Source organism: Felis catus, chromosome A1, assembly GCF_018350175.1.
Source record: "Felis catus isolate Fca126 chromosome A1, F.catus_Fca126_mat1.0, whole genome shotgun sequence".
Taxonomy (NCBI): domain Eukaryota; kingdom Metazoa; phylum Chordata; class Mammalia; order Carnivora; family Felidae; genus Felis; species Felis catus.
In genome coordinates, this window is record NC_058368.1 from 114,335,381 (window position 1) to 114,352,312 (window position 16,932).

The 16,932-nt window shown below is 43.9% G+C and overlaps 1 protein-coding gene across 1 annotated transcript; it reads left to right on the forward strand.

The window, feature by feature from the left end:
* Positions 1 to 2,487: 2,487 nt before the first annotated feature.
* Positions 2,488 to 8,912, forward strand: WNT8A (Wnt family member 8A). The gene is given in 6 exon segments (XM_045059512.1): positions 2,488 to 3,509; positions 3,511 to 3,573; positions 3,787 to 3,925; positions 5,791 to 5,916; positions 6,615 to 6,757; positions 7,879 to 8,912. Coding segments are annotated over 6 exon segments (1,095 nt in total). The 5' UTR covers positions 2,488 to 3,407; the 3' UTR covers positions 8,401 to 8,912.
* Positions 8,913 to 16,932: the final 8,020 nt, after the last annotated feature.

Here is a 16,932-nt window from a genome sequence, read left to right on the forward strand (position 1 = left end):
TCCCCTGTTCTCTCTCTCTCTCTCTCTCTCTCTCTCTCTCTCTCAAAAATAAATAAACATTAAAAAAGAAAAAAAGAAAGAAAACTAATGAGATAAAGGGGCACCTGGGCAGCTCAGTCGGTTAAGCAGCCAGCTCTTGGTTTCAGCTCAGGTCATGATCTCAGGGTTCGTGAGTCTGAGCCCCACATTAGGCTCTGTGCTGACAGTGGCAGAGACTGCTTGGGATTCTCTCTCTCCCTCTCTCTCTGTTCCTCCCCAGCTCTCTCACAGTCTCTCTCTCTCAAAATAAACTTTAAACAAACAAAACAACTAATGAGATAGGATGGCTGGCTTAGTTGGTAGAGCATGGGACTCTCAACCTTTGATGGGAGCCTACTTAAACAGTCAAGCAAACAATGAGACAATAGAGTTGGGGTTAAGGAAATGGATGCACAATGACCGTAAATGATTGGTAGACTCCAGTGTGGAGTGTCTATCTCTGGCTCATCTCTCTGTCCACATGAGGGACTTCCATCAGTCCAGCACAGGGATCTTATGTAGACATAGACCCAAAGCACTCTGAAGAAAGCATTGGTTGTTCTCTAGGTATCTGTCTTACAGATCTGTCCTGATGGCCACTGAAGAATTCAAAGATAAATAAGATGAATCCATATGAAGAGCTAGGGAAGACAAGACTTCCCCATTTCTGGCCTATAATTACCTTGGGGACTAATAAATTTTGTAAACCTTAAAAGTAGGATTACAACATGTAGAAAGCTGGGGAAGTCTACAGAGGTCATTCATTGTTCAACATTTTCTGCATTCCCTCATTTTACGATGAAAAAACTGAGTCCACGTGGTAACAAATAGTTTACCCAAGGTTATACCACAAATTAGTGGCCAAAGCAGAAGGCTCCTAAGACCTGGGAGTAAAGTCCTTTCTTAACATCCTAAATTCCCATTGGAGAAATTATGTGAGCTTTGGAGAATCTGAGCGGAAGCATACACAATGTTTGCACACAAAAAGCTCACTACCTTCTCCTCTCTTTCCTATAGGGGATACAGAATAATAAGACCCAGGTGCTCACACACAGGAAGTGAATGTGGAGTCATTCCTAAAACTCTTTCAAGGAGCATGGCGGGGACTACCTCAGGGCTAACGGTGCTCTGACCCAACAGTGAGTGGCATGGAAATCAACGCTGCTGTCTTAAGAAGGTAACGTTAAACATTAGATTCTTTTTTTTTTTTAATTTTTTTAAATGCTTATTTATTTTTGAGAGGGAGAGAGACAGAGAGCAAGCAGGACAGTGGCAGAGAGAGAGGAAGACACAGAACCCAAAGCAGGTTCCAGGGTCTGAGTTGTTGGCACAGAGCCAGTGTGGGGCTTAAACTCACGAACCATGAGATCATGACCTGAGCTGAAGCTGGACGCTTAACCGACTAAGCCACCCAGGCACCCCAGACATTAGATTCTTGACTGGGGAAAGTAGGAGGCAAACTCAGTGGGCTTTTCCCAAGTGACTCAAGTCTCAGATACCTCTTTTCCCCAAGGAGAGAAGCCCACAAGCAAGCAGAGGAAGACAGTTAGTTGCTGGGCCAAGAGGCAGAGCTTTAGTTCATTAAGGACACTTTGCATTTGTGACATTCGCACCTATCCTCTTAGAAAAATGAAACAGAAAAAAATATATATACAAATTAGGAGCCCAAATTTCTTATCATTAGATTCAGCATATCTAAAATTATTACATCAAAATGCTGTAAAAATTTCTAAACACTTTCATTTCTGTACTTAGGTAACAGGTAACAGTTCACACACTAACACCAATCCTAGCCCATACTTTGAGTGCACTGCCCTAACAAATAAAAAAGCCTGATCACTCCTTGGCCCCTGGAGCTCCTTTGGTTGGGGGTAGTGCTTGAGCTCCCTTTCTCACCCAAATCAGGTGCCAGAGGGCTGGGATGTGATCTGGATATTCAGGGTCACAGGGTGCTGAGTCAGGATGGTGCCTCCTCAGCCCTAGAAAAGAGTTTCACCAACCAAGTAGGAGCTCCACCCCTTCACTATGTGCCCAAACCTACCTAAATGGTGCCTCAGGTCCCTACTAGGGGCCACAATTTCTTTCATTCATTTGTTCATTCATTCATCTGTTCACTCATCCAGGCATCATCTCAAGCACTAAAGTCAATCTAGAAGAGAGATTCCTGGGGTGCCTGGCTGGCTCAGTCAGTAGAACATGTAACTCTTGATCTCAGGTCATGGGTTCAAGCCCCATGTTGGACATAGAGATTTCTTAAAAAACAAAATAACAAAAAATAAAATAAAACAAAATTAAATTAAATTTAAAAATAAAATAAAATATTCTTGCCTAAGGAGCTGATGTCCTAGCAACAGACTGGTGTCAGAAGGGCATCAGTCCTGGGGTGCCTGGATGGCCCAGTCAGTTAAGTGTCTAACTTTGGCTCAGGTTATGATCTTGTGGTTTGTGAGTTCAAGCCCTGCATCAGGCTCTGTGCTGACAGCTCCGAGTCTGCTTCAGATTCTGTCTCTCCCTCTCTCTCTCTGTCCCCTGCCAACTCGTGGTCTCTTTCTGTCTCTCTCACTCTCTATCTCAAAAACAAAGAAAGAAAGTCATCAATCTTTTCAAATACAGCCCTGGGTGGCCCGAAGATTGATTCTCACATATAAAATGAAAGACCTTCTAGGAATGAAGGAAATTTACCAGAATTTACTTTGGTGGAATGTAATAGAAGGGCCTATTACAGAGATAATCTCTGAAGTGATCTGTTTCATGGTCCCATGATTCCATGACTTTACAGTCACCAAGGAAGGAGGTAGGAAAGGTGCATTCACTTACTTTGGGAAAATGAGTAATAGAGGGTCCCCAGTAGGGTTCCTCTATAATTATTAATACTGGGGAAGAAGACAGGACAAAGGGTGAGGTCTCACTGACAGATGAGGACACTGTAGATCTGAGGAATTGGTGACCTATCTTGAGGGTTAGGAACCTCATCTGCTCCAGCCTACAAGACTCTGAGAAACGAGCCATCAAGTAAGAAGAGACAAATCTGATTTATAGAGGAAAGAAACCTCAAGGGTAAGGAAAGGCTTCAGCCCTTCTGTCAGCCTGAGAGGGAAGAAGGGCTGGCAGGGCGGGGTGGGGCGGGGCTTTCCTTGGAGGTTTTGGGCTGAGTCCTTCCTTCCTGGTCCCCCATTGGGTCAGTGGCTCCTGCAGTCCTGCCAGTGAGGGACAAATGAGAAGAGCTGTTGATTTTTCCCCCTTGGCCATTCAGAATTTCCCCAAGTAAATACTGAGAAAGACCCTGCCCTCTCCTCACTTCTCTGGAGTTGGCCCTGGGCTGGACCTGGTCCCCTGGGGGTGAGCAGGGCCATGGGAGACCTGTTTATGCTCAGGGTGGCTGTTGGCATATGTTATGCCACCTTCAGTGCCTCTGCCTGGTAAGTCCTTGCCCCCCCCTCTCCTCCACCACTCCCCACCAAGGAAACCCCCATTATATCATCCCCATTCACCACTTGCCTCACTTTTCCTCTTTTTGATAGGTCAGTGAACAATTTCCTGATAACAGGCCCTAAGGTAGGATGATCTCTGGCTTCTGTTTTTACCCATCTGGGTTCCTAAGAGAACTCTTTTGGGGAAAGAAAAGAGGGGAGGGGAGACAGACGGGGGAACCCATAAGTTTTCCTTAATGGAGAGCTAACCCATTTGAGTCCTGCCTGCTCCCCTGCTCCCCCCAGACAACCTGACCTGAGCCAGAGCTGAACTTCATAGTCCTTTTCCCTTTGCCAGGCCTATCTGACCTACACTACTAGTGTGGCCCTGGGTGCCCAGAGTGGCATTGAGGAGTGTAAGTTCCAATTTGCTTGGGAACGCTGGAACTGCCCGGAAAATGCTCTCCAGCTGTCCACTCACAACAGGTTGAGAAGTGGTAAGTTTGTGCACCTGCACAAGGGGGTATATGTGCATGGAGGTGGGTTTGCAGTATGTGTATACGTTGTATGTATGACATATATATGCACAGTGAAATGAAAAAGTTATCAGTGATCAGCTGATCTGCCATTTCCTTGCTGTGAAACCTTGAAATGAGTTACTTCCCCTCTCTTACCCCAGTTTTGTCATTTGGTCAATAAGGCCAGCTCTATTTAGGTCACCAGGAGTAATGAGGGCTACCTGGCTTAGGAAAGAGAAAAGGACTTTTACTTCCTTCTGACATGAAGCGGGAACCATGTAATAATCATAATGATCGTGGCTACCATTTATTGAGCTGGTATCTTACTAAACTCTCTAAAAAATCATTGTCCCATTTCATTTCCACACACTCCCCATTCTGAGTGTCTACTCCATGGGAAGATATTTCTCTTCGTCACTATCATCTTCTTTACTACTCCCCACCTCTTCTCAGGCACCTCTTTATTGTTTCTATATAAACAACTTTTATGCAAACTACTACACACAGTTAAAAACAGCTGCACTGGTGCATACACACACGCACACCTCCACATGAGACACAGCTCAGTGTGATCTTTCAGAATCTCTGTTGTTGGGATTTTATGACAGCTGGGCAAATGGGAAACTCCTCCAAGTCTGCAAACACAGAGTCCTTTCCCTATTTTTATTTCATGTAACTCCGTGCAAGGTAAGTGTATACAAACACACAAATATGGGCATGCATTTTAAAAATAGAGATTATTACATTTTATAGAAATACTTTTGGGGGCACCTGGGTGGCTCAGTCAGTTAAACATCCGACTTTTTTTTTTAAGGGAAATTTTAAAATTAAAAAAATTCTTTTTCACTGTTTATTTTTGAGAGAGAGACAGAGCACTAATGGGGGTAGGGCAGAGAGAGAGGGAGACACAGAATCTGAAGCAGGCTCCAGGATCTGAGCTGTCAGCACAGAGCCTAACACAGGGCTCAAACCCATGAAAACCCATGAACCACCAGATCATGACCTAAGCCAAAGTCAGATGCTTACCTGACTGAGCCACCCAGGCACCCCTATAATTTTTTTTAAGTTTATTCATTTTGAGAGAGCGAGTGAGCCAGGGAGGGGCAGAGAGAGAAGGAGTGATAGAGAATCCCAGGCAGGCTTCACACTGCTAGCATGGAGCCTGATATGGGCCTCAAACCCAAGAACCATGAGATCATGACCTGAGATGAAACCAAGAGTCAGACACCAGCTGAGTCACTCAGGCACCCCAAGCATCTGACTCTTGATCTCAGCTCAGGTCATGATCTCATGGTTTGTGAGTTCAAGCCCTTTATCGGGCTCAGTGCTAATGGTGCAGAGCCTGCGTGGGATTCTGTCTCTCCTTCTCTCTGCCCATTGCCTGCCTCTCTCCCTCTCTCTCCCTCTCTCTCAAAATACATAAATAAACAAACAAACAAACAAACAAATAACAACAAAACAAAAAGAGATATTTTTGTATTCACCTCACTGAGTCCTCACTGCCTGAGGACTAGAAGCAGTGGCTAATGAACAGAAGCCCAGGATGGTTTTCAAGACAGCAGGGTCTTGGTCCCAGTACAAGGGGTAAGGAGAGTGGCTTTGATCTCATCACTGTCTCTCTGGGCTTTACTTTCCCCATCTGTACATGGGGATGCTCATGTCTATGTGAATGACAGTAAGGACGCTGAAAAGACATGCACTGTTCTCTCAAGTAGAAGAAAGAGTATCCTCTTCAACCCAAAGGGGGCAGGGGACAGGGGAGAGAAAGAGCATTGCTTTTCCAAAGCCTCTGCTTTTTTGGGTCATCAGAGCCCAAGTTTCCAGTCCCCTCTCTCTCTCCAAAGCCACCAGGGAGACTTCCTTCATTCATGCGATCAGCTCTGCTGGAGTCATGTACACCATCACCAAGAACTGTAGCATGGGTGACTTTGAAAACTGTGGCTGTGATGAGTCAAAAAATGGAAAAACAGGTAAGTTGTGCTCTCTGATGTGGGTGGGAAGAAGTGAGGGATGCAGAGCTACATTCAGGCTAAGGTCTTCCAGGAAAAGGTGGAGACATTTCCCTCCAACCCCTAGATACTAGCAGCAACTTCTTGGTGGGAGGTCCTGAACCTATAGTCTCCCAAGAGTTAAGCCTGGGTCCCTGATTCCAGGATCAAGTAGCATTGAACTCTAGAACTAACAAGGCATCTAGGAATTAGAAGGCCAAAGAGAGTTTAAAGCTAACCCTCATATTTCAGTCTGAGAACAGTTTGGCCATAATCCAGAGCTACTCAGTTACTTGTACACCATCTAAGAGAATCAGATTTGTCATTAATGAGGGAGGAGATGACTCTAACAAGACTACTGTAAGATAATGGTACAGAATTCCAGAATGTTTGAGCTGCAATGAACCTCTGAGATCATCTAGGTCAGGCTCAGTATGCCTCCTTTACTGTGGGTATAGAAACTAACTGCCTAGAGATAGAAAGTACCTGAGGGTGAGCACTTGGCTTTGGGAACAGGACCTCACCCACCCACCCTGAGCACCTCCACGTCCCTGTTTCACCTGCAGCTATAGCTTTACACTCTTCTAGGGCTCTTGGGGGATGGTTAGCTAAAGTGACCTTGACTCTTCTGAAATTGACCAGGGAAATGTGTGCAGAACTTACTCTTTCCTTATGTATAGGAGGTCATGGCTGGATCTGGGGAGGCTGCAGCGACAATGTGGAATTTGGGGAAAGGATCTCCAAACTCTTTGTGGACAGCCTGGAAAAGGGAAAGGATGCCAGAGCCCTGATGAATCTTCACAACAATAGGGCAGGCAGGCTGGTAGGTATAGGAGTCCACCAGTGAACTATCAGTTTCAGTACTGGCAATAGCCTCACATCTGTACAGCTTACCAAGAGCTGTCTCATACTCATATGTCATCCATACAGCAGTTATCAGGACTGGGAGGGCTACCCCCAGTCTCTGAATGACAACGCCAGTTCAGGCTGAGCCAAGTGGCTTGGCCAAGGCAATACAACTAACTATAAGCGTCAGAACCAGGCAATAAACTCAGATCTTCTACTTTAGTCTTATCCCTAGACATTAGGGTCTAGCCCCTTCCACAGGCAGGTTTCTGAGAACACAGAACAATATAGTACCAAAGCCTTGCTTCTATGACTTAAAATTTTACCCATTTCAACTGCATGTTCTAGGAAATTGATGGGGGTTTTCATCCAACCTGTGTCCTAAAATATGTCTGGGCTTCGAGGCATTGGGACTGATCTGGGCTTCTCTGGAGGGCCTATTCTACCCCCAAAACTTCTGGATTATTCTGAACTCAAATCTGGAAACAAGTTGGATTTAGTGCTAAGAGCAGAAAAATTTCCCTTTGAACCTACATCTGGATGACCTAGTTGCCCAGGGCAAGGGTAAGAGGTTTTCAAGGCAATTAATTACACTCATGGGTAATTGCCTCAAGGGTAAGCGTTCAGACTGCAGGAGCTTCCCTCCCTCTGGGAGAGGACAAATCAAAACCCTTACAAATACTCCAGGTCCCACTTTCAGGACAATAACAGTGCCAATGATCATATTTTCCCCTTTACACAGTACTTTCTTGATCATTCTTATTCCAATGAGAGAGAGAAACAGGCTCAACAAGTGATGGAGTTGGGCCTAGAGCCCAAGGTTTCTGATTCCAGTAACCTCAACACTTGTCTGACTTTCCCGAAAAATACCCAAGGGAACTTTAAAATTACCCACACTGAGGCCTTTATACCCCTGAACATTCCAATTGAGAAGATCTGAGGTGGGGCCCAAGAATAAGTGTTTTTCACAGGCCTCCCCAGTAATTCTGATGCCCTCCAAAGTTAAGAAGCTCAACTCTAAAATATTCCATTTAATTACTAGCCTTTGGTCTTCCCTACCCAGAGTCATTCTTTTTCGTTCTCTTTCTCTCTCTGAAGGCAGTGAGAGCCATTATGAAAAGGACCTGCAAATGTCATGGCATCTCTGGAAGCTGCAGTATCCAGACATGCTGGCTGCAGCTGGCTGACTTCCGGGAGATGGGAGACTACCTGAAGGCCAAGTACGAACGGGCCCTGAAAATCGAGATGGATAAGCGGCAGTTAAGGGCTGGGAACAGTGCTGAGGGCCACTGGGCACCCACTGAGGGATTCCTTCCTAGTGCAGAGGCTGAGCTGATCTTTTTGGAGGAATCACCAGATTACTGTACCCGCAATTCCAGCCTGGGCATCTATGGCACAGAAGGTCGGGAGTGTCTGCAGAATAGCCACAACACATCCAGGTGGGAGCAACGCAGCTGTGGGCGCTTGTGCACCGAGTGTGGCCTGCAGGTGGAGGAGAGAAGAACTGAGGCTATCAGCAGCTGTAACTGCAAATTCCAGTGGTGTTGCACAGTCAGGTGTGACCAGTGTAGGCATGTGGTAAACAAGTACTACTGCACAAGCTCCCCAGCCAGTGCTTGATAGCACCCCACTCAAATTCACTTGCTCAGTTGCATGACAATGGAAGCGGACACAGCTTCTTTCGCAGAGAGAGTGAATTCGAAAACAACTGGAATATCACAGGGTTGGCCTGTAGTCGTCTTCGTATCTGCTATTCATGGGGGGAATGGAGGCCCACGGTTATACAGCATATTCTCCACAGAGTTGAAATTGGAACCTGGGTTTCTAACTTGGGCAGACCCCATTTCATCTTTCTTGTAAGTTATTTCCTGGTCTTTGTGCCTGTACTTTTGCAGCTTGTTAAAGGGGAGTTTGGTTTGAGGGTCATATACAGAAGGACGCTCAAAGTACTTGTTGCTGTAAGTTTCAAATCACATCCAACCCAGCTGTGCTGCTGAGAATCAGAGGGAATCAAAGAGTTCTGACAAGACTCCTGAAGGAGCAACCTTCCCCTGTGCTGTCTGGCTCCAGGAAGACCAACTATATGTTCATGAAGACAGATAAGTGGGGCAGAGACCTTATATCTGCCCAGTGGGAGGTTTTTAGGGTGTTGAGTTTTTCATCTGAGTATGCACTTTTATAAAGTTCTCAGGGGGCTTGCCTGGCTCAGTCAATAGAGCATGTGACTGTTGATCTTGGAGTTTTGAGTTCAAGCCCCACATTGCGTGTAGAGCTTACTTAAAAAAAAAATTCTCCTCATAAAACCCTGGGGAAACCAGGACCCCAACATAAGCTGAGGACTTTTCCAGCTCAGAAACCATCTCTCTAGCCATAGAAAAAGGATGGTCACAGTAAGTGGACAGGTGACTCCAAAGTTACCTAGACAAGTCTCCTCCTGCCCCAATCATGCACCCAAAGAGGGATTTCCGCCCCCCCCCCAAAGAGCTGTAAAATGACTGTTTTGTTATTTTCCCAGATTGGGAATTCAACCTCATTTTGCAATAAATGCTAGAATATATATCAATCTGAGACCTTTTATTTCTCTCTTTGTAAACCTTAGGATAAGAAAGGGAATGGGAAACCCTGCTTCTATATTCCAATTATACCCAAGGCTAAGGGGAAAATGGAAATATCCAACCCCCTTGATATAAGTGTTTGAGAGAGAATAAAATTGAGGACCAGGAACTGGCCAATAAGAAAATAATCCAAACTCCTAGATTTAGAAGGTATTACCCTTAATACAACCTAAGAAACTTGAGGAACAAGGAAGCCCTTTCAACTTGAACCATACTCAAAGTGTGTTTGTGCTTTTAAACTTGGGCTTCCTGGGGTGTCTGTATGCCTCAGGGAGAACGTGGGCAAGAGACTAGGAAAGTTATGGATTCTATCTTCTTCATTTGCACTTCTACATCTTCCAGTGGCAAACTTTGGAGAAGGAGCTCCTGAGGGCTCAACAACTGGTCTCCTAAACCTGAGCATCTCAGCTTTAGGAGTCTCCCCTCTGTGCAAAGACCAACCACCCTGCAGGGAGGAGGTATTTCAGATATGTTGAATAAACAAGTAAAATGAACGATCACCAAGAATGGAAAAACATTCTCAGCTTAATGTTTTAAATCAGAAAACAATTGGGGTGCCTGGGTGGCTCAATCAGTTAAGCTTCACCAAAGTCAGGTCATGATCTCATGGCCAGGATCCTGAGTTCAAGTCCTGCGTCAGGCTCTCTGCTATCAGCACAGAACCTGCTTCAGATCCTGTCTCCTCCCCTCTCTCTGCCCCTCCTCTGTTCTTTCTCTCTCAAAAATAAATAAACATCAAAAAAATAAATTAGAAAATAATTTAAATGTTCAACAGTAGGGCAAACTAGTTAAATCATGGCCCCACAATGAAATTATCAACCATTAAAATAATATTCTTGAGAAATACTTAGTAACATGAGAAACACACATGATATATTAAATGAATAAAATTAATCATAAAACAGCATGTTGAGGATAACCCAATTTTGTTTTTAAAAATATGAAAATACTCGGGCACCTGGCCGGCTCAGGTGGTAGAGCACATGACTCCTGATCTTGGGGTTGGGAGTTCAAGCCCCACACTGGGCATAGAACTTATGTTTAAAAATGTGAAAATATTTGCTATCATATAATACCAACATAGAGTGATTTGTTTTCCTTTTTGGGTTTTTCTGTATTTTTACACTTGTCTACAAAAAACCAAATATTTTTCTTATCAAAAAATAATGAGTTATTGGGGCACCTGGCTGGCTCAGTTGGTAGAACATGCAACTCTTGATGTCAGGATTATGAGTTAGTGCTCCCTTAAAAAAATAAGTACTTAAAAAATACTTGCCATAAAATACTTTTTTAAAAAAAGAATGAGGGGCACCTGGGTGGCTCAGTCGTTTAAGTGTCCGACTTCAGCTCAGGTCACGATCTCGCGGTATGTGAGTTCGAGCCCTGTGTCAGGCTCTGGGCTGATGGCTCAGAGCCTGGAGCCTGCTTCCGATTCTGTGTCTCCCTCTCTCTCTGGCCCTCCCCCGTTCATGCTCTGTCTCTCTCTGTCTCAAAAATAAATAAACTTTAAAAACAAAACAAAACAAAAAAGAATGAGAGGTGCCTGGATGGCTTAGTTGGTTAAGCGTCTGACTTTGGTTCTGGTCACGATCTCAGTTTGTGAGTTCGAGCCCCACATTGGGCTCCACGCTGACAGCTAGGAAGCTGGAGCCTGCTTCAGATATGGTGTCTCCTTCTCTTTCTGCCCCCCACCCCCACCTGCTCACACTCTGTCTCTCTCTCTCAAAAATAAACATTAGAAAAAAATTTTAAATTACTAATTTTTTAAAATGCCAACAGGAAATAACCCACCTTTTCTTTCTTTCTCTTTCTTTCTTTCTTTCTTTCTTTCTTTCTTTCTTTCTTTCTTTCTTTCTTTCTTTCTTTCAGTAAAAAGGAAGGTGAAATATTCCTTCTGGTGCGTTTACAACTACCATAGATGCCAGAGACAGGGAGAAATCCATAAAGTGCAGCCTATGTCAAGGAAAGGGAAGATTTCCTTTACCTCTGTCCTAAGGAAGTTTACAGAAAGACACTACAGTTAGTGACACAGGAAATGTATGTGTGTTGGTAGTGGAAAGGGGAGCAAGACACTAAGCACAAAAATTATGGTGAAGAAATAGGTAACCAAAACAATATTACCCTGGGGCTCAGAGGAAAAAAAAATTTTAAAACGATCTGGCCTTGAGGTCAATCCTTTAATACACATAGATGCCAAAGTGTCCATTATGAAACCTGAGTTGTGACACTGTGCTAGGGAAATGAACAAACTAGATATTCTCCCTTCATTCCTAACTGAATCTCCATCCAAAGGACCCAGGTACCGACCTGATGCTTTGACATTTCCCCCCCAGGACTTCCCCGAGGTTCCCAAATAATCCTGAAGTTGGTGTGGGGGGGGGGGGGGATTCAAAAACAAAACAATTCCCGCTGCCCTGTACAAACATGATCATTCAAGAGGAGCATGCCTTGTGTTTTCTGTGGCTTTATATCTGAGGTTTTCACAGAACAACTGAGAATTCCTACTTCCCCAAAAAGCTCATAGTCTAGCTCCTTCCAAGTCTCTTCCATCCTCATTCATCTTACTTTCATGGCAATCAATCACATCAACCAATCTTCCCACATAGACCCTGAGCCAGGAACTAAAGGAATTTAGATTCTCTACATCCATCACCTTCCTGTCAGGGATTCATTCCAAGGCATTACAGTGTTATTCAGATTCACTAGTTACAACCCTACACTCCTTCCCTTTTGGCTTGTCCTTAACAAACTGGCTATCATTAAGGTGACAAAACAGTAAAACTCCTATGTTCAATAGGTTCAGGGCTCAAGACAGGGAGATTGGCCACAGTCTATGGTAGGTCTTGAAAACCTATTGAAAAAGGAATCAACTCAATAAGGGAATCCTGTCCATGAGCCTATTTGCATATTTCAGATCCAGGCACTGCTTCACATGGCCTGGAGAATAGAAGCCTGTATTTTCTCCGTCTGGATTAAAGGAAAATATTCTTATGCTTGCCAAGCCCCTCTCACCTCATCTCTGCTCCTCTCCTTCCACCTCCTTTCTCCTCTCCTCCTCCTGGTCCTCATCCTTGTCCTAGTCCTCCTTCCTATCTGACCTTTGCCATGGGTAGAATCAGGGGCTTCTAAGAAAACCATGAGGCTTGTTCCTAGAGTCTCCTAGGGTCGGTCCCCTGCCAATTTCCTCAGGGCTTGCTAGGGCTTCCTTGTAACAGTATGGTGAAAAGAAAGTACTTGACCCACTAAGTGTCAAGTACTTAGTATCTATTATATCCTTCAATCCTGGGAACAATCCAATTAGAGAGTTACAATTATTCCCTTCTTATTACTGAGGAAACTGGTTCAGAGAGGTTAAGCACCTAACCTAAAATTAAACACAGGGGGGTGAATTTGAATTCACGCCACTATCACACAAACCAAACCCATACACTTTCTTTACACCACTTAGGCTCTGGAAGCCCAGGGATCTCTGGTGACATTCTTAACTGTTCTGACAGCTTTGTAGAATGACTACCATTCATATGCAGTGAAAGGTGTCCTCTTCTTCCCTCTTCTGCAAGTAGGAGAGTTAAATTTCTCAGCCCTTCTCCAGAATGTAGAAACCTAACTTTTGACTTGCAAAGGCCTTCCTTAGAATGATAAAGCAAGATAGCCTGACTCCTGCTGACTTGGGAGGGCAGAATCCTGGTTTGCTAGGGGGTACTCAAAGAAAAATGCTAACAGTTATGGTCTATATTAGAGGTCAAAGTTTCAAAGGAATGTCAAAGGAGGAGTGTTTATTTTAGAGGGCCGAGGAAGGAAAAACAGGATCCAGAGAAAGACAAATTTCTAGCCCCAGATCACAAACTACTTACAATAATTGATCACAAAAGACAGAGAGAGACTGGGCCCAGATACAGATGTTTGGATTGAAGGGAAATGAAATGAAAGCACGGACCAGAGCAAAGTCTTCAGGAGAAGTTAAAGACCTTTGAGTAGGACTATAGCTCTAAACTAGCTAATCCTGCTGCATTCCCTAACAAACAGGGGAATGTTGGGTTCAGAGGAAGAAAGTAACCTGCCCAGGGTCACCAAATGAGATAAGTAAAGAGGTAACACGAGACTCCAAGGCCCTGAACATTCTCCACAGTTGGTGTTCTGCCTACCCTGCCAGAATGCCCTTTTCATCAGAAAAGGGATGTTCGGTGACCAGTGGAAGCAATGGGGAAATTAGGCCAAGGCTCCAGGAAGCCTCAGACCACATTAGGCCAGTAAAGGAGTAGGGAGACCAGATAGGGGAACAGAGGACGTAGGTAAGGGAAAAGGCCTGGTGGTGCACCAGGAACCCAAATTCATTCCCACATTCCTCTCTGATCCACAGTTAACTGTGCAAACCTATGTTGGGACTCAGAGGTACTGAAGTCCCTTATCATTTCTTCACCAGGAGCTTCTTGAAGTCTATACGAGATCACTTGATTGAGCCATGTGCTTCTTAACAGAAGAGTTCCTAATCAAACACCTAAGGAGGAGCATACTGTACACTCTTGAAAGACCATCAAGGGGGAAGGAAGCCAGTCCTTCCTTTCCTGTGATAAACTGCTTATCAGTTGCTGCAGGTCTAACCTGAATCAGCACTGCTTTATTTTAAGCCCACCAAATCTTCTAGGATCTCTCATTATGAATCAGGCCTTCAAAGTCTCCTTTTCTCCAAGCTAAATAAACCTAATAACTCCAGTTTCTCACTAGTTCTCTCTCACACTCTTTTTCCCAGACTATCTTCAAATGCACCAAATTTAGGCTTCTATGAATAGTTAAGCGGGATGCAAACCACATATCCTTCTCAAGTCTCACTGCCATATCCTCTTTGCCCTCAAGTATCTGAAGAATCTACCTGTTCTCTGCCAACACAGCACTTTGCCCCTTCAGGCCCTATTTGCATTTCTCCATAACCCAAATTCATTTCTAACCCCCTTCATTTCAGCCAAGTAGCCTTGGTTCTCATCTCCATCAGCTGGGACCTCAAGCAGCAAAGTCCTCCATAGCAAGGGGCTTGCAGTGGTGCAGGGGCTTGCAGTGGCGCAGGGGCAAGAACATGAAACTAACAATCAGGACACACTTTTTTCTCTGCTTTCACCCTTGGAGAACTTACCTACTCTAAAACTCCAGTTTTGTTTCTCTGCTGATGATTCCTAAATCACCACCTCTGTGTAAATTCTAGGCACCACAGCTCTATTGTTTCTTACCATTTCTACCAGAGGGACAGCAGTGACTTTCTCTTATGACTTCTGTTTCTGTCAAGTGGTGTAAGGAAACTTTGAGGGACTGAGGCTTACTCCTGAATCTTCCCAGACTCACCTTTTCATACTTAATCATCTTCCTTTGGTTTGCCTTCCAAATCTATTCCCTTCTCTTCATTGCCTTTGCCTCCAATGGACTAACACTGTTGTACCGTGTAGATGAATTTTGCACTCAATAATTTGTATCTTGTTTCTCAACTCTGTATTTAACTCATTGTTACCACATTTATCTTACTCATATACTACATTCAGTTCATCATCATTTGATCAAAAAACAAAACAAACAAGGACACCTGGCTGGCTCAGTTGGTAGAGCATGCAACTCTTGATCTTGGGGTTCAAGTCCCACGTTGGGACATAGATTGTACTTGAAATAAAATTTTTAAACCTTTTTTAAAAAAAGAAACATGCAATGTCCTAGAGAATAAAATCCCGGTTCTTTGGCCTACGTTTGAAGTGTCCTAAACTAGACAATATCCCACAGTAAACATTTAAAAATTTTTTCTAGGGGCGCCTGGGTAGCGCAGTCGGTTTAAGCGTCCGACTTCAGCCAGGTCACCATCTCGCGGTCCGTGAGTTCGAGCCCCGCGTCGGGCTCTGGGCTGATGGCTCGGAGCCTGGAGCCTGTTTCCGATTCTGTGTCTCCCTCTCTCTCTGCCCCTCCCCCGTTCATGCTCTGTCTCTCTCTGTCCCAAAAATAAATAAAAAACGTTGAAAAAAAATTAAAAAAATTTTTCTATACATACATTCTCATAAAAAATATGTTTTTGATGAAAAAATTCAAAAATTCAAACAATTTAGGAGTAAATAGATCAGAAAGTGAATAATCAGCTTTACTCCCTTCTTTTTCCAAGCCACTGCCCTTCCTACAGGTCACCTGCTCCTAACTTGCTTTTCCAATTTTATCCTTTGCTTCCTCAGCTCCAGCCAGACCAAGTCATGACAGTTCCTCACATATAGCATTCCCATGCAACTTCTGTGTCCCACTAGAGACCATCTTCTTTCTCCCTGAAATACTTTTGCCCTAACTATTGACTCTCCCTCTCCAAATACTCTGTCCTTAAGGTTTATTAGCTGCTCTTTGAAATTGCCTGCCAATTATTTGATAGAATCTAAATATCGCTACCTATGATATCTAGGCATTATGTCTTTTTTCTATGTCTCAACAAGAGGGCTGACAAATCTCTTCCTTGGAGGTAGAACCATGTTACCACCTCTCAGTGCCTCTGTAAGACTCTCACAACACTCTGCATGTGGTGGGTGATTACTGTTCTCCTGACATTAAATAGTTCATGGAATCTCAGAGAAAGAAGACCTAAGTCATCTCCTAGAACCCTCTCACCTTGCAAAAGAGGAAAGTAATTTGTTCACAGTTATTTGCCTATAGGTAAAAGTCAAGATGAAGATAGATCTCATGTCTCCTAATTCTAAGTTCAAGCAAACCCTAGGTCTTTTGCTCTGGGGTGGATCCATACTATTCTCAAAACTAACTAGTGGGGCAATAACTCAGATAGGTAACTGATGGGTGAGGGCTTGGGTGTGCTATGTGAAATTAAAAAAAATTTTTAATAACAAGAAGAAAAGAGGGGTGCCTGGGTGACACAGTCAGTTAGGCTTCTGACTCTTGATTTGGGGTTAGGTCATGATCTTGTGGTTCATGGGATCAAGCCCCGCATTGGGCTTGGCACTGACAGTGCAAAGCCTGCTTAGGATTCCCTCTCTCCTCTCTGTCTCTCCCCTACTCGCACTCTCTCTCTTTCTCTCTCTCTCTCTCAAAATAAAAAAATAAACACTAAAGAAAAAAAGAAGAAGAAAAGAGAAGAACATATGATGTTCCCAAACACACCCTTACCACTTAAGCCCAAGAAGAAGGAAAAGGTCAGTCCATTCCCTACTCTTCACTGCATGTCCCTTTCTATAGTACTCATTTTAACTTGGCTTTACCCGTATAAAAATATTGTAAGGCACAGGGATGCCTTGTTGGCTCAGTAGTAAGAGCACGCAACTCCTGATCTTGGGGTCATGATTTTGAGCCACACATTCGGTGTACAGATTACTAAAAAATAAATAAATAAACTTGAAAAAAATTGTTGTAGGGTACTTCAGAGTACTTTGGACTTCTTTTATTTCTGGAAACTCCAGTGCTCTTTTTATTGCTTTATTATTTATGCCTATTGTCCCAAGTATAAAAGTAATTGTGCTTCCTTTCACACTGAAAAGTTTCCTGTCTTGATGATGGTTATACACTGATCCTATTTATA